Source organism: Aotus nancymaae, unplaced genomic scaffold (assembly GCF_030222135.1).
Source record: "Aotus nancymaae isolate 86718 unplaced genomic scaffold, 86718_ANA_hifiasm-v0.15.2.pri h1tg000016l, whole genome shotgun sequence".
Lineage (NCBI taxonomy): Eukaryota > Metazoa > Chordata > Mammalia > Primates > Aotidae > Aotus > Aotus nancymaae.
Window position 1 is genome coordinate 71,200,269 of NW_026988428.1, and position 17,441 is coordinate 71,217,709.

The following is a 17,441-nucleotide window of genomic DNA, read 5'->3' on the forward strand; positions in this document are numbered from 1 at the left end:
GGGCAGTTACAAAACCTTAAAGTTCCAAAATGATCTCATTTAACTTCATGTCTCACATCCAGGTCATGCTGTGAAAGAGGTGGGGTCCCGGGCACAGCCCCCCTGCCAGCTGCTTTCATGAGCTGGCATTGAGTGCCTATGGCTTTTCCCGGTGCACGGTGGAAACCAGTGGTGGATCTACTGTTCTGGGGTCTGGAAAACGGTGGCCTTCTTCTCACAGCTCCGCTAGGCAGTGTCCCAGTGGGGACTCTGTGTGGGGGTTCTGACCCCACATTTCCCTTCTGCACTGCCCTAGCACTGAAAAAGACAGACAAAGTTCTTGTCTTGTCCTCATGGGGGTGGTGTTGGGGGGAGCATGGTGGCATGAAATGCACTGGAGATATGAGGTGAAAAATACAAATGTCAGGAGCAGAAGGCTCTGCATCACAAAAACAAAACCATAAACAAAACATGCACACAAAATAAAACAATATGCATATTTGGCAGTGACTCACATCTTATGTTTCTTGGCCTTTAAAGCTGAAGTCAAAACTCTGATCACAATACTTTCACAGGCAAGTCATTTTGTATTGTTAGACAACCTATATTACCCCCTTACATTCTTACTTGGATGTAAGGAAGCAGGAAATGGGTTGGTTTCTCCACCAATCTTTAGAAGCTATGAAGAAACTTACAGTAGGGATTGTTAGTTGTTGTATTCCTCTGTAGATGACCCAGGTCTCTCGTTTCTCAGGGACTATTGAGGAGAATACAATTTCACACACCTCAAACAATAACTTCAGTAACGGAAGTACATTCTCAATTAAGGGGAAACATGACAATATTAACAGAGTTCATGTGTGTGAGCACAATTGTTTGGATGAGTGCAGTAGCTTGACTGTAACACAATGTGCAATGGGAAGTTTATTAATCAGGTTTCATTCACTCAAAACTGGCTGAAAAATCCTTAGTTTGAAATTTTCTGTCTTGGTCTCACCCTGAAGATGTTTTTTTTTCCCTTTGGTAAGATTAAGTCCATCCAGGCATATTGAAAATACAAGACTAAGCAGAAATACCTTTTCCATTTCAAAGACAAGCAGGCCAGGCATGGTCATTTATTCCTGTAATCCTAGTACTTCAGGAGGCCGAGGCGGGCAGACTGCCTGAGTTCAGGAGTTCAAGACCAGTCTGGGCAACATACTAAAATACAAAAAATTAGCCAGGCATGGTGTGGTGCACCTGTAGTCCCAACTATTCAAGAGGCTGAGGCATGAGAATTGCATGAACCTGAGAGGCGGAGTTTGCAGTGAGCCAAGATCGCATCACTACACTCCAGCCTGGGTGACAGAGTTAGACTCTGTCTCCAAAATAAAGACAAGCTATTTTACAAAGCAATAATTTAATGCCAGTTAAACTTTAATACATTAAGAAGCACTAAGGTTTTTTTTTCTTGAGATGGGGTCTTGCTCTGCCACCCAGGCTGGAGTACAGTGGCACAATCTCAGCTCACTGCAGCCATGACTGTCCAGGCTCACTCCATCCTCCCACCTTAGCTACCTGAGCATCTGGGGCTACAGGCATGTGACACCGTGTCTGGATAATTTTAATTATTTGTAAAGACGAGATCTTGATATGTTGCCCAGGTTGGTTTTAAACTCCTGTGCTCAAGAGATTCTCCTGCCTCAGCCTTCCAAAGTGCTGGGATTACAGGTGTGAGCCACTGTGCCTGGCAGCACTGGTTTTAAGAAGCACTGTTTTTCTGCAAAATTCTGAAGCAAAAGTCTCTAAAATGAATAGCCATGGGCCCTGTTTCCGATGGGCTTTTGATTGCATTGCAATTATGTATATATTTATTTATTTCCACTACATTTTTACTATATGGTTATCAATATAAAAAGGAGCTATTAGGAATTTAATATGGTCCTTCTTTTTTTCCTTTCTTTTCTTTTTTTTATTTTTGGAAACAGGGTCTCACTATCTCACCACCCAGTCTGGAGTATAGTGGTACAATCATATCTCACTGTAGCCTTGAACTCCTGGGCTGAAGCAATCCTCCTGCCTCAGTCTCTTGAATAGCTGGGACTATAGGTGTAAGCCACAGCACCTCACTGAATTTAATACTGTCCTTTACATTTTTTTCCTCTTTCAAGAAAGAAAGAAAGAAATTAAAATTCCTGGGCCAGGTGCGGTAGCTCACGCCTGTAATCCCAGCACTTTGGGAGGCTGAGGTGGGCGGATCACCTGAGATCAGGAGATCGAGACCATCCTGGCCAACATGGTGAAACCCTGTCTCTATTAAAAAAAAAAAAAAAGAAGAAAATAAAATTCCTATGGCAACATGCTAAATTTGAGAAGTAGGTCTTATCTTTTCACATCAAATAAACGAGGTGCCTTGGATAACTAGTTGGGCTGTGAAATATGTCTATGAACTATTAGGCAATATCCACATCACGGGAAAGAAAGTACAGCTCTAAGTCTCACCAGGTTGCATTTCTTGACTTGTGGGTTGTCACTGTTATCTTTAATATCATACCACAGGAATTTTTGTATTAAATACAATTTACCTTCACATACCATGAGTAAACAAACAATATTTAAGAAATAGAAAGTATTTAGCTAGAAATAGTGCATAGCTTCAAAGTTCTGATGAAGAGTGTTAGTAAGTTTATAACATCTGTGCATTTCTTTAGACTTCTGTTGGTATGATTAAGTCTGAAAGGGGTAAGGAGTATCACTGACCTCTATCAGTAAACTAGGAGCAAAAGGAGCTTTAAATTTAAAAACTGACCTGTTTTTCTCTTTTTCTATTTCTCAGTGTTTATCCACTTTTTCTTTGCTTCCCTTTCCATGTCTGTACTCTATCCCTATCTTCATCCTGTCTTCTGTTTCTTTTATTCCTGATTTTTGTCTCCAGGCTAGTATTACCCTGTCTTTATTGAAATAAAAATCATAACATGTAAAAAAAATAATCACTGGATTTTTATAGGTGACAGTAAACAGAAAATGTAGTATAGGGAGTACTATGGACGGAATGTTTACCCTCCTCTCCTTAATTCATATGGTGAAATCCTAACCCTCAATGTGATGGAATTAGGAGGTGGGCCTTTGGGAGGTGATTAGTTCATGAGATCAGCAGAATGGAATAGGGAAAAAGGAACCAGGAACCAACCATGCTGGGGCCCCTGATCTGGGACTACCAGCCTCCAGAACAGAGAGAAATAAATGTCTGCTGTTTATCAGCCGCCCAGTCTGTGCTACTTTGTTTTAGCAGCCTGAATGGACTAAGACATGGGATTAACCTAAACTACTCAGACCTTCCTTCAGTGGCTACCACTTCTATGTAATAACTTATGACAATGTTAACAGATTGTCCTTAGCCTTCTCCCTTATGAATCAGCCCTTCCTGATACTTGAGTAAGTTACACTGAGGCAAGAATTGAGTGGTATTTCCCTCAAAACGTAATTCCAAATATCTGTTGAAGACTATTCATTGTCAAGAATCTTGAATCTAAGAGGAAAATAGTGGTTACCAGGGGCTGGAAAGATGTTGCTGAAAGGTTTCAAAATTTCAATTAGACAAGGAGGAATAAGTTCAAGAGAGCTAGTGTACAACTGGCCAGATCTGGTGGCTCACGTCTGTAATCCCAGCACTTTGGGAGGTTGAAGTGGGCAGATCACTTGAGGTCAGGAGTTTGAGACCAGCCTGGCCAGCATGGTGAAACCCCATCTCTACTAAAAATACAAAAAAATTAGCAGGGCATGGTGGTGCATGCCTGTAGTCCCAGCTACCTGGGAGGCTGAGGCAGGAGAATGGCTTGAACCCAGAAGGTGGAGGTTGCAGTGACTGAGATCGCACCATTGCACTCCAGCCTGGATGACAGAGCAAGGCTCTGTCTCAAAAAAAAAAAAAAAAAAAAAAAAAAAGAGATCTAGTGTACAACATGCTGACTACACTTAACAACGTATTGCTGAGAGTAGATTTTAACTGTTTTCACCACACACACACTCAAAAATGAAAAGTATACGAGGTAATGCAAATGTTAATTAGCTCTATTCAGCCATTCCACAATGGATAAACATTTCAAAATTAAATGTTGTACATGAGAAATATATATTTTTAATTTGTGAATTAAAAAAATAAAACAATAAAAAAGCAATTAAAAATCATTAAAAAAATGGTATCTGGAAACCCCTCACCACCCCAAAATCTTGAATCTGAACATGGAATTCCCCAAGGTAGCTCCACTGCATCAACCTACATAGCAAATGGATTTTCACAAGCTCTTGTCAAAGTATGAGTGAGAGGCTCACCTGCCCCTGGGTCATCTTCTGCAGCTCATTCTCCCAAGCCGCCTGGTCATCGTCCAAGTTATAGGAAGCTGGTGGAGTGAGTCCACGGAGGATCAGAGGGTCTCGGTCATGGCAGAGGGCTGTCAGGTGTCCAATGTACAACTTTAATTTACTTCTATTTTGGTCAAGTTCTAAGAGGGGCTGGATGATCTAAGGCAAAAGAAATCATAACAATAAGAAAAGTCAAGGTCAGTCTGAAATGAGGGACTCAAATATTCTTTATGCCTCCCAAGTAAAAGAAAATTGACCAGAGACTAAAGCTCTTCTAATCACTACTGAAATCTTCAAGATTATAGAAACATTGTCACACAGTGTCACACATTTGTGCTGTCACACCCAGCTGCCCTTCTGGGAGACAGGAAGAGAATGCTGGCTTAATATATCCACACTAGAGGATAGCTTTGTATTGAGGCAGGGATTAAGCACAGGACTGATTTGTTTTTACAGAGATGCTATTCCTGATACAGAAAGACTCCAGTTACCTCACAATTTCTCTTTTCACTTATGTATGAGTGAATTACAAAAAACTGCTGGTGAAAGCTGCTCATCTGAAATCCTGGACTACATATACTTCAAATGTTCCTCCACCTCCTGGAATGGAAGAAAAATTCCATCTCTGGAGAAAGTGCATGTTTTTCTTGGCCAAGAGATGTGATGAGGGAACTCATTATGAATTCTGCCTCATCCTGGCTTATGCTCCCCTCATTCATTTCACAGAGGTTATCCGATACTCTTCTGAAACAGTGACTGATAAATCCTTATATAACACCAAACACCTGACTCACAGTCAAGGACTTTAAAATTCTTAGTTGTAACATTGGTTCTGTGTTTTTCTTAAGGAACAGACTTGCTCTCCATTTTTTCTTTTCTCTTTCTTTTACCCTGCATGAACAGTTACTCCTTTGATTCCTTCTGGAAGCGCACTAAATGACTGATGACTCCTGACCCAGGATTTCATTTGACAGCTCTCGTGACAATAGTCTGGTCAGGTATTTGGGAAGTGGTCAAAGCCTGGAGTGTTCAGGAAGAGAGTGGGGCCAGACCTCACATCACAGAACACTGAAGCGTTAGAGCAGCACCTGCTTGACACATAGCAGCTGTGAGCACTGCGAAGCACTGCCAAAACGCTGGCAGTTCTCAGTGTGTTCCCAGGGCTCACACTACAGAGGTCTGCACCTGTTGCATGTCACCAGCCTGGCAATTTTCATCAACAGGACACCTCTGGCCTAACTAATGAATTGGGAGCTCAATAATCTTCAAGTCAACAGAAGCAAGGCCTGGTATTACTTTCCACAGTAACAGTGATTCCTCCTTGGACCCCCTCAGAGGACTGCTCCTGTCACCTTCCGTTATTTCTTTTTAAGTAAGAGTTCCTTAAGCAAATATAGTTTTATGTTTTTATTATAAAAACAATATACATTTTACTCCAAAACGCTGGGGAAAAAGGAAAAATATAAAGGAAATAAGACAACTGCATACACTTCCATCAAGAAGTAATCATTTGTGACATTTTGGTAATTTTTCTGCCAAGTCTTTTAATAAATTTATATAAATCAGCTTCTAACAGTATCATACTTCACATTTCGTTTGACACATTCTTTAACTAACATTGTATTGTGAGTACTGTTCACTGCATTATATATGACTGAAAATATGTTTTCAATGGCTGCATAATAAATACAGCATATTTCCTTTGTTTCTAATATTATTTCCAGGAAATAATTAAGAGAGAATAAAGAGCAAGAGCTTAGTGGCTAAAACAATCTTTAGTTTACTAAAAAGATCAGAGTTCAGTTTAGGTCTATACAGTATAAAATAACATAGAAGCTGGAGTCTGGCTAGACAAACCAGAGAAAATGAATCAATTTAGCATTATAATTTTTTTTTTTGAAATGGAGTCTTGCTCTGTTGCCAGGCTGGAGTGCAGTGGCGTGATCTTGGCTCACTGCAACCTCTGCCTCCTGGCTTCAAGCAATTCTCCTGCCTCAGCCTCCCCAGTAGCTGGGACTACAGGCATGTGCCACCACACTCAGCTAATTTTTGTATTTTTAGTAGAGATGGTGTTTCACCATGTTGGCCAGGATAGTCTTGATCTCCTGACCTCATGATCTGCCTGCCTTGGCCTCCCAAAGTGCTGAGATTACAGGCGTGAGCCAGTGTGCTAGGCCAGCATTATTTTTGTTTTTAAAACTCTCTCTCTCTCTAAGAATAAAGGATAAACACCAAAGTGCTGCTGTGAAAGGCTCCTGGCCTCTAGAAGAGACTCCTAATCAGCAGGTTTCTGGTACCAGTTCTGTGCTGGAATTTCCTACCTACGACAGGGATGTCAACACAGCCTGTCACAGAAAAAAGAGAATGTTTCAATCAAGCAGAGAATTTAGAGTGGGGAAGTTGGATAGCTTTTGGCAAACAATGCCAACCTTTCAAAAATATTGTATTTTATTTCTGAGCATAAATATATACTTGTTGTGGCTGGGCATGGTGGCTTATGCCTGTAATTCCAGCACTTTGGGAGGCCAAGGCAGGCAGATCACTTGAGGTCAGAAGTTCAAGAGCAGCCTGGCCAACATGGTGAAACCTCGTCTCTACTAAAAATACAAAAATTACCTGGACGTGGTGGTGTGTGCCTGTAATCCCAGGTACTCGGGAGTCTGAGGCTAGAGAATTGCTTGAACCCAGGAGGCAGAGGTTGCAGTAAGCCAAGATGGCACCACTGCACTCCAGCCTGGGCAACAGATTTACACACACACACACACACTGCTTGTGGAAAATTTAAAAAGAATTCTAAGTGCAGTCTTTAAAGGTAACATTATTTTAACTGCAAATACGCTTTGTGCACCAATGACGAAACAGTTTGATCATGGTTCTATTACTATATCCTCCATGATGCCAGGTAATTCATCCCTATTCTGTTCCTCATTTTTTAAAAGCTTGGTTTTCTCTATCTTCTTTCACAGATAAATTGATTTTAAAAATCACTTTTGGGATTTTCATTGGGTTTGTGCAATTTATTCCCATTCTCTTAGTGCACACAAGTATGTTTGTGTGTATACAGCTGCCATTACAAATGCCACATCTGGGCTGCAAAGGCTGAAAGAGCTGATTATCTTAGGTAATTATTTTTGATTGACAAACTGGAAGAAAAAAGTATGACCATGAAGAAGGGGACAATGTGATAAATGGTCATATTGAGAAGGTCAAGTTCCTTATAGTAAAATGGAATTTTAAAAGCTCACTCCAACTACTACTTTGACTAGGGATCCTGACTTTTTAGGCCCTTATTCTTAATAAAAAATAAATTTCGGCCTGGCACAGTGGCTCACGCCTGTAATCCCAGCACTCCAGGAGGCTGAGGTGGGCAGATCACTTAAGATCAGGAGTTTGAGACCAGCCTGGCCAATATGGGGAAACCTCGTTTCTACTAAAAAAATACATAAACCAGCTGGGCATGGTGGTGCGTGCTGAAGTCCCAGCTACTCGGGAGGCTGGGGCAGGAGAATTGTTTGAACCTGGGAGGAAGAGGTTGCAGTGAGCCGAGATCTTGCCATTGCACTCCAGCTTGGGCATCGCAGCGAGACTCTGTCTCAAAACAAACAAACCAACAAACAAAAAACCAAACCAAAAAAATCAAAATGATTTAAATTCATTTTATGCTGAAGGATAATTGATTAAATAAACATGATGGCATTTGATATTCTGAAAAATTTCAGAGTCCATAAAGCTGAGGTTGGGTGTGGTGGCTCATGCCTGCAATCCCAGCACTTTGGGAGGCAAAGGTGAGTGATCACTTGAGGTCAGGAGTTTGAGAGCAGCCTGGCCAACATGGTGAAACCCCGTCTCTACTAAAAATACAGAAAGTAGCTGGGCGTGGTGGCATGTGCCTGTTAGTCTCAGCTACTTAGTAGGCTGAGGCATGAGAATTGCTTGAACCCAGGAAGTGGAGGTTGCAGTGAGCTGAGATTGTACTACTACACTCCAGCCTGGGCAACAGAGTGAGACTGTCACAAAAAAAGAAAAAAGTAAGGGTGAGGCAGGAGGACTGCTTAAGGACAGGAGTTTGAGACCAGCTTGGGCAACACAGCAAGCCTCTGTCTCTACTTAAAAAAAAAAGAGGAAAGAATGGAATTTTAAATAGCTTATCCAGGATAAAAATTCATTTTACAAAGAAAAGATAAATGTTTGAGGTGACAGATATCTAGATTACTCTGATTTGATCATTTATGCTGTATAGAGGTATAAAAATACCATATACACTCCCAAAATATATACAACTAGGATATATCAAGAAAAAATACAAACTCTTACTCCAAAACAAAACAAACAAACCTCATTCTATGCAATGACTAGAGTATCTATTATTTTCTTCCCCTGTCAAAGGGAAATGTCTTAAAAACAAAACTATTGAGCTTACTTTGTGAAAGCATATGGAACTGCCCAGCTAGCATCGTCCCCAAATCTATCTATAAAAAAACTACTTAAGCCTCTCTGGAACACATGAACCATGTCAATCATGTGGGAAATGCCCTTATCTCTTCCTTTTTCTCCCTATCTAATTTGAGCAGGCCACTTAGAAAAGAAACTGTGTTTCCCACAAGGTAGAACTGCCATTGCCTAATCTCAAGAGGGAAGAGGGACATTTGCCAAGTAGAAAGAGAATGCCTTATAGGACCCATTAAGTTATAACTTTTTTCCACATACAACCTCAATACATTGGCAAGGAGTCATACTAAAAATTATCAAATATGTGGTCAGGCCAAATTGGTTGTACAGCTATGCTGAACTATAGTTAAATATATTTTTCTGCACTAGGAAAAAAGAAGTTAAAAAATGAACTTTTCACAAGAACCTTTGCTTGTACCAAATACGATGCCAAAATGTCAATATGGCCTCAATGTTACATTTACAAAATTGTTAAGGAAATTTAAATTATAAAAAGGGATGAGATATTTTTGGTTAAGTACTAAGAACTTTGTTTCATCTTATAAAGATTTATTTTTTTATGCATTAGATTCTCTAACAGGTTTCAGAGGTCAGCATTTGATGGCATAGTGACAAGACCAGTAATCTTCCAAAGGTGTTTATTTTGACCTAGTTTCCACTTAAGTGAGGTTAGATAACTAATGTTATTTAGGAAGACAGATAAGTTGTTCCTGTGTCATTCAATACAAATAGTAACAGAAGATTCTACAGCATTCCATTTCTGCAACTCATTTATCTATGAGATCTAAACATACTTTCTTGGGCCATGTGACTTCAATACCTGGATGAAATGTGCAGTGTGAAAGTTCTGTCCAATAGGCCTGCTTTTCTCTTCCCACTCTACTGTTTCTGTGCCAGATAGTTACTCGAAGAACTCATTTTGAGAGGTATAAATTTTATTTTCTTGCATCTTCTACTTTTCAGAGTTTAGCTCTCAGCTGGGACCTTCGAACAAGAATGCCATTCTAAGATGATAATATTTATGGAAAGTTAATCTGTTAGTTATTCTGGGACTTTCTTAATGTACTCTACATTGAGAGACAGCAGTGCAATGATAGTCCAACAAGAAATCAAAACTACCACTAGCATTTACGCAGTTAATATATGGACAGTTGAATGTGCCTCTGAAGACTTCAGCAGGTAGGTAAAAAGAACAAAAAGATTTTGTAGCCACTTCAGGGCTGTGAGCTAGCCACAGAAGCCTCCTCATAAAGATTAGATGAATAAGTACTGAGTATTATTTGAGGCTTAAGGTATTTGCTCATGGGGTACTACTATTTTGTCCTTTGAAAGATGTCATTTTTTATAATAATTTTTTTTTTAAATTAAGACAAGGTCTTGCTTTGTCACCAGACTGGAGAGCAGTGGTGCAATCACAGCTCACTGAGGCCTCAGCCTCCAGGGCTCAGCGATTCTCCTACCTTCCACCTTAGCCACCCAGGTAGCTGGGACCATAGGCATGTACCACCAAACCTGGCTAATTTTTAAATTTATTATAGAGAAAGGGTCTCACAATATTGCCTAGGCTGGTCTTTAACTCTTGGGCTCATGTGATTCTCCTGCATCAGCTTACAAAAGTGCTAGGATTAGGGGCGTGAGCCATTGCACCCAGCCTGAAAGATGCCATTATTTTTTTAAAGCTAACATTTATTGATCACATATTGTCTTCCTGGCTAATTATTCTTAGGTCTACTATGATTCTTCTGTGGCTAGCTCACAGCCCTGAAGTGGCTACAAAATCTTTTTGTTCTTTTTACCTACCTGCTGAAGTCTTCAGAGGCACATTCAACTGTCCATATATTAACTGCGTAAATGCTAGTGGTAGTTTTGATTTCTTGTTGGACTATCATTGCACTGCTGTCTCTCAATGTAGAGTACATTAAGAAAGTCCCAAAATAACTAACAGATTAACTTCACATAAATATTATCTTAGAATGGCATTCTTTTCCAGAGGTCTCAGCTGAGAGCTAAACTCTGAAAAGATGCAAGAAAATAAAATTCATTAAGTCTGCCTCAAAGTCTTCACCCTCAATAAGTAAGATATCTTCTTGGTCAATAATGTATGTCAGGGTCAGGAAAATGGAGAATAGTGTGTCAAGCCTTGTCACAAAGGTTTGGAGCAATGTGTTACGTTCTCATTTAAGCACTGCTATTTTGTGAAAGAAGAGGTCAGAAAATCTTGTAATTCAGTTGCTACTAGGAGTTCGGGTCCAGGGACCACTAGGTCACTGAGATGAATAAATGTTAATCAGAAATCTCACTACTAATAGAAATATCTGGTTCTAAAAGCAGAAACTTGCTCCAAAGGTTTCAGATTTTAAAGGGCTTTATGGTCTGTCAAAGCGTAAGTGTGCCTATAAAAACCACAAAAGATTATAGGTTTTGAAATGTGAAGAAACGTGAGAATCATTCTTGAAAATAACAAATGATCATTTCTTCTTAGTTTTACAGCTCACAAATCTGTTGCCAATTTTTCTTTAAGGATGCATTACCACTCTAGCAAACAAAACAAAACAAAACATCCTCTATTTCTGGACTCTGATATGGAGAGAAAACATTATATCCTCAAAGCTGTAAGGAGATAAGAAACAGTGTTCAAAATAAAATAAATCTTTAAAGATTTATTTCAACTATATAGCTGCTATAGAGCTGCTAACTGCATTCTGCCTATTCAATCTTCCTTCAGTTAAAATCTCTTTTACCTTATGCATTATAACAAATGCTACTCAAATGAAATCTAAGGGATGTGCATAGGGAGCAGACTGTTAGGGGCTTGCCCACTGGTGAAGGAAGGACATCTCTGGTTGAGTGTATCTATGTATCTCTTCATATGCTACAAAGGATGTCAAGACTGTAGGCATCTCTATACTTGCTTTAGTGCTTGGAAACTTAAGATATATTAAAACCAGGTCATTCACCAGCAGGTGGGCTAACATGTATATACAGATGAGGACAGCACATAGAAATGGGGTGAAGACAATGCTACGAGGAAGCATAGAAGCTATTACAAACCAAGCCATCAAAGGTACATACAGTATGCACCCTGAAAGGATGGCTGCTAAAAGTCAATGAGATAACCAGAATCAAGAAGTCAAGAAAGCCACTCAGAATGCCACTTACTGCTGCACTCAGAAATTCCAGGAGCAGAAATGTGTTCCAAAACTCTTTCTTGCTGTTAAGAGTTAACAAAGATGAGAAAACATTTTCAATTCGGTTCTTGGCTTGAGGCTTGCCTCTCCACAACAAATCACTCGTGTTTTAGTGAAAAACGGGAGTTAAAGGGAAGTGCTCTCTCTCTATATATATATGCTCTCTATATTAGCACTCAGAGATATATATATATATATGAATGGCTTCCCTACTGTACAGTTCCAGGACTACAGATTTATGAATGAGACATTAAGGGAATAAAATCTAGGCATGTGGAAGAAACATGAAGCAAAAGAGGGCAAAGAGACAGTCATAGTTTTTGAGCAGGCAAGCCCAACAAGTACTGATGCTGGATTTCAAAGGAAAAGCTAGGTAGGCAGTTGACCTCAAGGAAAAATGGTGGCTTGTAACTCCCTGCATGACTGTGTAAACATGTAAGCACTGAAATTGATAACTCTCACTCCATTCTGACCCTCTGAGGCCTGGTACCTCATGTGCCCTGCTATAACTGCTACAGTCAAACACAACAGCACCTTTTGGCATTATTACATGTCTGCTAGACAGATGGATCTGAAAAACAGCAATATGTTTGTTGCCTACTGGGCAAAACAGTGTAATAACCTCATTATCACATTATATTTTCTCCTTTCTCTCCTATGGCATTGAGAGTGGAGGGGAAGGGCAAGCGAAGTTACCCAGGTTAAACAAAAGGGACCTCCTGACCTTGACAGCATCTCAATAAACAACGAACAACGTAACAAAGATGTGAACTGAAATTATGAGGAACACGTTTACTGGCTCCTTTTCAGTCCGTGGACTACAAAGAAGAGCCAAGTATGATCGTCTAGTCACTATGAGATTTGATAGCTTATCTGTACAAAGGTTCCCAAAGACAGGCCAGTCTCTGGAGGAGATGTCTGTGAGTGGCAGTTATTTCAAGGTCAGGTTAAGAGGGCATGTGTGTGTGTTTGTGTCTGTCCATCTGTCTGTACATGGAAGGGGTGGAGGAGTAGGCAGAGACAATTTGCCATTAGTCACCTTATTATTTGAACTCTAGTGTCAAACCAAACACAATAGACTATGCAGATATAAGTCTACTACTGAGTGCTCACAGATAGGCTACAGCCACTGAGGGTCTCATTCTGCGTCTAGAGCCTGTGGCAGACATGGCTTCTCATTAGAGTGCTTAACAAGAACACAGCCTAAGAGGGCACAGGTGGCAGGGAAGAAGAGATGGGTATCACCCAAAATCCAGGGGAAATTATAAATGTATCTGTAGCTGTGTGTAAATAACAGAAATGGGCATCTTTTCATTGGAGAAAGGAAAGTCACATACAGGAATTTGATCTTTTTTTTTTTTTTTTGAGACAAAGTCTTACTCTGTTGCCAGGCTGGAGTGCAATGGCGCAATCTCGGCTCACTATAACCTCTGCTTCCCAGGTTCAAGTGATTCTCCTGCCTCAGCCTCCCAAGTAGCTGTGACTACAGGCAGGCACCACCATGCCCAGTTAATTTTTATATTTTTAGTAGAGACAGGTTTTCACCATGTTGGCCTGGGTGGTCTTGATCTCTTGACCTCATGGGACTGCCTGCCTTGGCCTCCCAAAGTGCTGGGATTATACGTGTGAGCCATCGTGCCTGGCCAGGAATCTGATCTCTTAATGCTAACATTGGAAACAACCAGAAAACTGTTTCTCACTGTAACAGGTGAGAAATTGTTGTAATTTGGTGTTTAAGAATGCATGGGGGCACGAAGTCCAGATGGGAGGAGAAATCTGAGCAAAAGGGCCTTCAGCCAATATTTTCAGCTTAGTATAGCTTAGTTTTCTCTGAAAATAGTGGCACAAGAACTTTGTATCACCAAGAGGATGAGGAAATGTTTCTTAATATTATTAAAGAGCACTTCAAGAATGAAAACATACCAGGACAGAAGGCACTAAGGGTGTCTCCCTAGCTTCTTGCTCTCAGTACTATAAACTGAAGTAAAGCTGTTTTTTCAGGGGCACAGCAGCTAATTCCAGGAAAGCCATGGGTATATACAGCTGCCTCCCCTGACCTTAGCACCTTTGCTTTGTGTCTATGTACTATTATTCTCTTCCTTTCTTCTCCTACTTCTCCTCTCTCTGTCCAACCTGCCCACGGGAAGACTCTTTTCTTCCACTCCACACATGCACTAAAAAAATCTCATACATCTGAGAAGCTAATAAGGATCTTGGCTACTCTGACAGAGTTGTACTTCCTGGATTTATGTCTGCTATAGTCAATCAGGAAATCATATTTAAAAAGCAAATTCTTTCTGAAAATTTTATACACCATGAACAAATCCCATGAATTAACGATTTCCAGACATCACCCCTTTCACCTTGGGAGTAATCCAGGCTTTGGGTGGAAAAAAAGACTTGGGAAAAACAAACATGAGAAAGACTGCTTTCTCTACCAACTTCCTTTATTTGAGAATAAAACCACCCATGCAGTCACTGAATTACTCTCTCTCTCAAAATGCTAAATTGCTTAGCACAACACAAACTCTGATGGTCATCACCACTTCAATATTAACAGTTGTGGATGCTGAAGCAAAGCTTTATTGTTTGAGGATATAAAATTGACAATGACAAAAGAGGCTCAGCATGGTAAATACCAGAGATCCTACAAATGGTGGCTGATGTTTTAAGTTAACATCCAGGAGAATTCAAGATTAAACAGCGTGGACCATGATGAGCCTCAGGATTTCCAGTCAGACGACCCTTTGTGCGTATGTATCACTCATCTCTGGAAGAAGAACCCATGTGCCCTGATTCCCTCTGCTACAAACAAGATTATTAAGCACGAACTGGTTCTGAAGGGTAGTGGCAAAGTGGGGCAGCCCCACTGGAAAGTGGGAAATGAAATGTGCAGAAAGAACAAACCCTAGCATTTGACAGAACTGACTGATCCTCATGAGGGAATAGCAGAGTACTGGCAAGTGAAAAAATGGGGCACAGGCAGGCCACAGAAGGAAGTTCCAAGGGATACATGGTGTATACATCTAGACTGAAGCACGGGAAACTACATGAGTCAGTAAAGACTAAGCAGGCTCCTAGTTCAGCTGTAAAGTGACCCAAAGTTAAGTTTATATAGAATCTTCATATATCTATTTGTTAATCTCCCAGGCTCTCATACCAGTGCCACTTTTTAGTACTCATAAAAAAGCTACTGTGGCCGGGCGTGGTGGCTCACGACTGTAATCCTAGCACTTTGGGAGGCCAAGGAGGGCAGATCATGAGGGCAGGAGATCAAGACCATTCTGGCTAACACAGTGAAACCCCATCTCTACTAAAAATACAAAAAATTAGTTGGGCGGGGTGGCGGGAGCCTGTAATCCCAGCTACTCAGGAGGCTCAGGCAGAAGAACTGCTTGAACTCGGGAGGCGCAGGTTGCAGTAAGCCGAGATCATGCCACTGCACTCCAGCCTGGGCAACAGAGCGAGACTCTGTCTCAAAAAAAGAAAAAAAAAAGCTGCACAAATGAAGCCACATCCAATTTTAGTGAGGAAGTCCAAAGGATGAAGATCACATTTTTTTATATAATCTGAGTACCTAAGGTGTTTAGAAAGTAGGAAACAGAATAAAGAGTGAAATGATTAATTCTAAGTCTTTTTTTTTTTTTTTTTTTTGAGACAGGGTCTCAGTCTGTTGCTTAGGCTGGAGTGCAGTGGTGTGATCACAGCTCACTGCAGCCTCAGCCTCAGGGAGTATACTTTCGATATCACAGACATTAACAGCAATTCCTACTTTAACAGAAGAAATAGCTCTCTCTATGCTTTAAGCAGTCTGCCAAATTAGACACAACATACAGCGTTGAGGAATTCTCCATACTCAGTTGCCTTGTGGGCTTCAGCAATTGTAATCTTCTTGCATGAGGCTGACAGGAAATAGAAAACCTTTGTTGGACCAGCCACAGGGAGCAAAGCCTCTGCCATCTTGTTCATTTAAGCAATAAAATCTCATGCCATTGCTCAGATACACTTCTAATTAATAATCTTCTAGCTAGCAAACCATTTACATCATTTCTCAGATGCAGCATTTCAAGGAATACTGCAAAGCCATTCTAAGGTGGGTGTGTGTGCCTGAGACTACCTGTGAGTTCAGTGCTGTACATTCTATGTACGTGAAGGTTTTTACCTTCCCCTGATTTCATTAACACATTCTGTCTCAATGATTATGTATCTCTGTACACAAGAATAAAGCATCAGGTTAACATGCTATTTAAAACACACATGTGCATATAGCTACAAAATGTCTGATTGGCTGAAGCCAGGCTCATCTGAACTAGGACTTCTACATCCTGCCATCTCTTCGAACAATTACAACTTGTACCTTCTAGGAAAGTGCAGCTGTTTGCCTGGATGCTTGCCCTTATCTGCTCTAATGTCAGTTACTTCCCTCACGGAATTTCTAAATTAGCCTGGAATTAAATTAATTTAGGTGATCTTCTGCATCTCATAATCTTAACTAATAATTGCACTGGCTGGGCGTGGTGGCTCACGCCTGTAATCCCAGCACTTTGGGAGGCCGAGGCAGGTAGATTACGAAGTCAAGAGATTGAGACCATCCTGGCCAACATGGTGAAACCCCGTATCTACTAAAAAATACAAAAATTAGCTGGGCGTGGTGGTGCACCTGTAGCTGAGGCAGGAGAACTGCTTGAACCTGGGAGGTGGAGGTTGCAGTGAGCTGAGATTGCACCACTGTACTACAGACTGGCGCCTGGAGACAGAGCGAGGCTCTGTCTCAAAAACAAACAAAAAAAACAAACAAAAAAGAACAAAAAAAACTAATAATTGCATCGACCTGAACATTTCTTTGGCAACAGCTGCTGTGGCATCACAGCACCTTACAGTACTACAGTGGATGCAGACATAGTAGTCCATCCTTTAGTTACCAGGGAAGGCAATGTGGTTGCTGTGGCTATAGCCGGAAATAGGACCCAGCCAAACACTGTTGAGCCAGGAGCATGCAGGCTCTTTGGCTGATGACATCATGTTAATGACTGGGTATTCAACTTCAGAGACTGCGGTGAAAAAAGTTTTTTTGGTTTTTGTTTTTTTAACTCAGAGGCTACCCTCACTAGAGACAGATTTGTATCAGTTATGTGCTATGATATTTTTGCACAGTATTGATAGTTCTGTGCAACAGAGCAGAACTACAGAGTGATACAGAGGTGAAGAGCATGGGCTCTGGAGACAAACTGTATGGCTTGATTTCAAGGTTACATTCTAGGTAGGAGACCTGGAACGAGTTGCTCTGTCTAAAGTTTATTAGTTAATAGCCTCATTCATTCATTTACATATTGCCTATGGCTGCTTTCACACCACAACAGTAGAGTTAAATTGTTTTGACAGGAAGTACATAGTTTGCAAAGCATAACTATAGGCTGAGCCTGATGGCTTACACCTGTAATCCCAGCACTTTGGGAGGTTGAGGTAGGAGGACCACTTGAGCTC

General features: G+C 40.7%; 1 protein-coding gene across 11 annotated transcripts in view; it reads right to left on the reverse strand.

The window, feature by feature from the left end:
* ERC1 (ELKS/RAB6-interacting/CAST family member 1) overlaps window positions 1–17,441 on the reverse strand; it is a 556,187-nt gene that overhangs the window by 59,402 nt on the left and 479,344 nt on the right. For 6 of the 11 annotated variants that reach the window (XR_010343042.1, XM_064377601.1, XM_064377596.1 and 3 more), the window contains one exon: window positions 4,291–4,479. Coding sequence is in view for 5 of the 11 variants with exons in the window: in XM_064377601.1 (XP_064233671.1) it covers window positions 4,291–4,479 (189 nt within the window). In the remaining 6 variants the exon portion in view is untranslated. Of the gene's footprint in view, window positions 1–4,290; window positions 4,480–17,441 lie in introns of those variants that run through there. The other 5 variants (XM_064377603.1, XM_064377602.1, XM_064377606.1 and 2 more) reach the window with 1 other exon arrangement.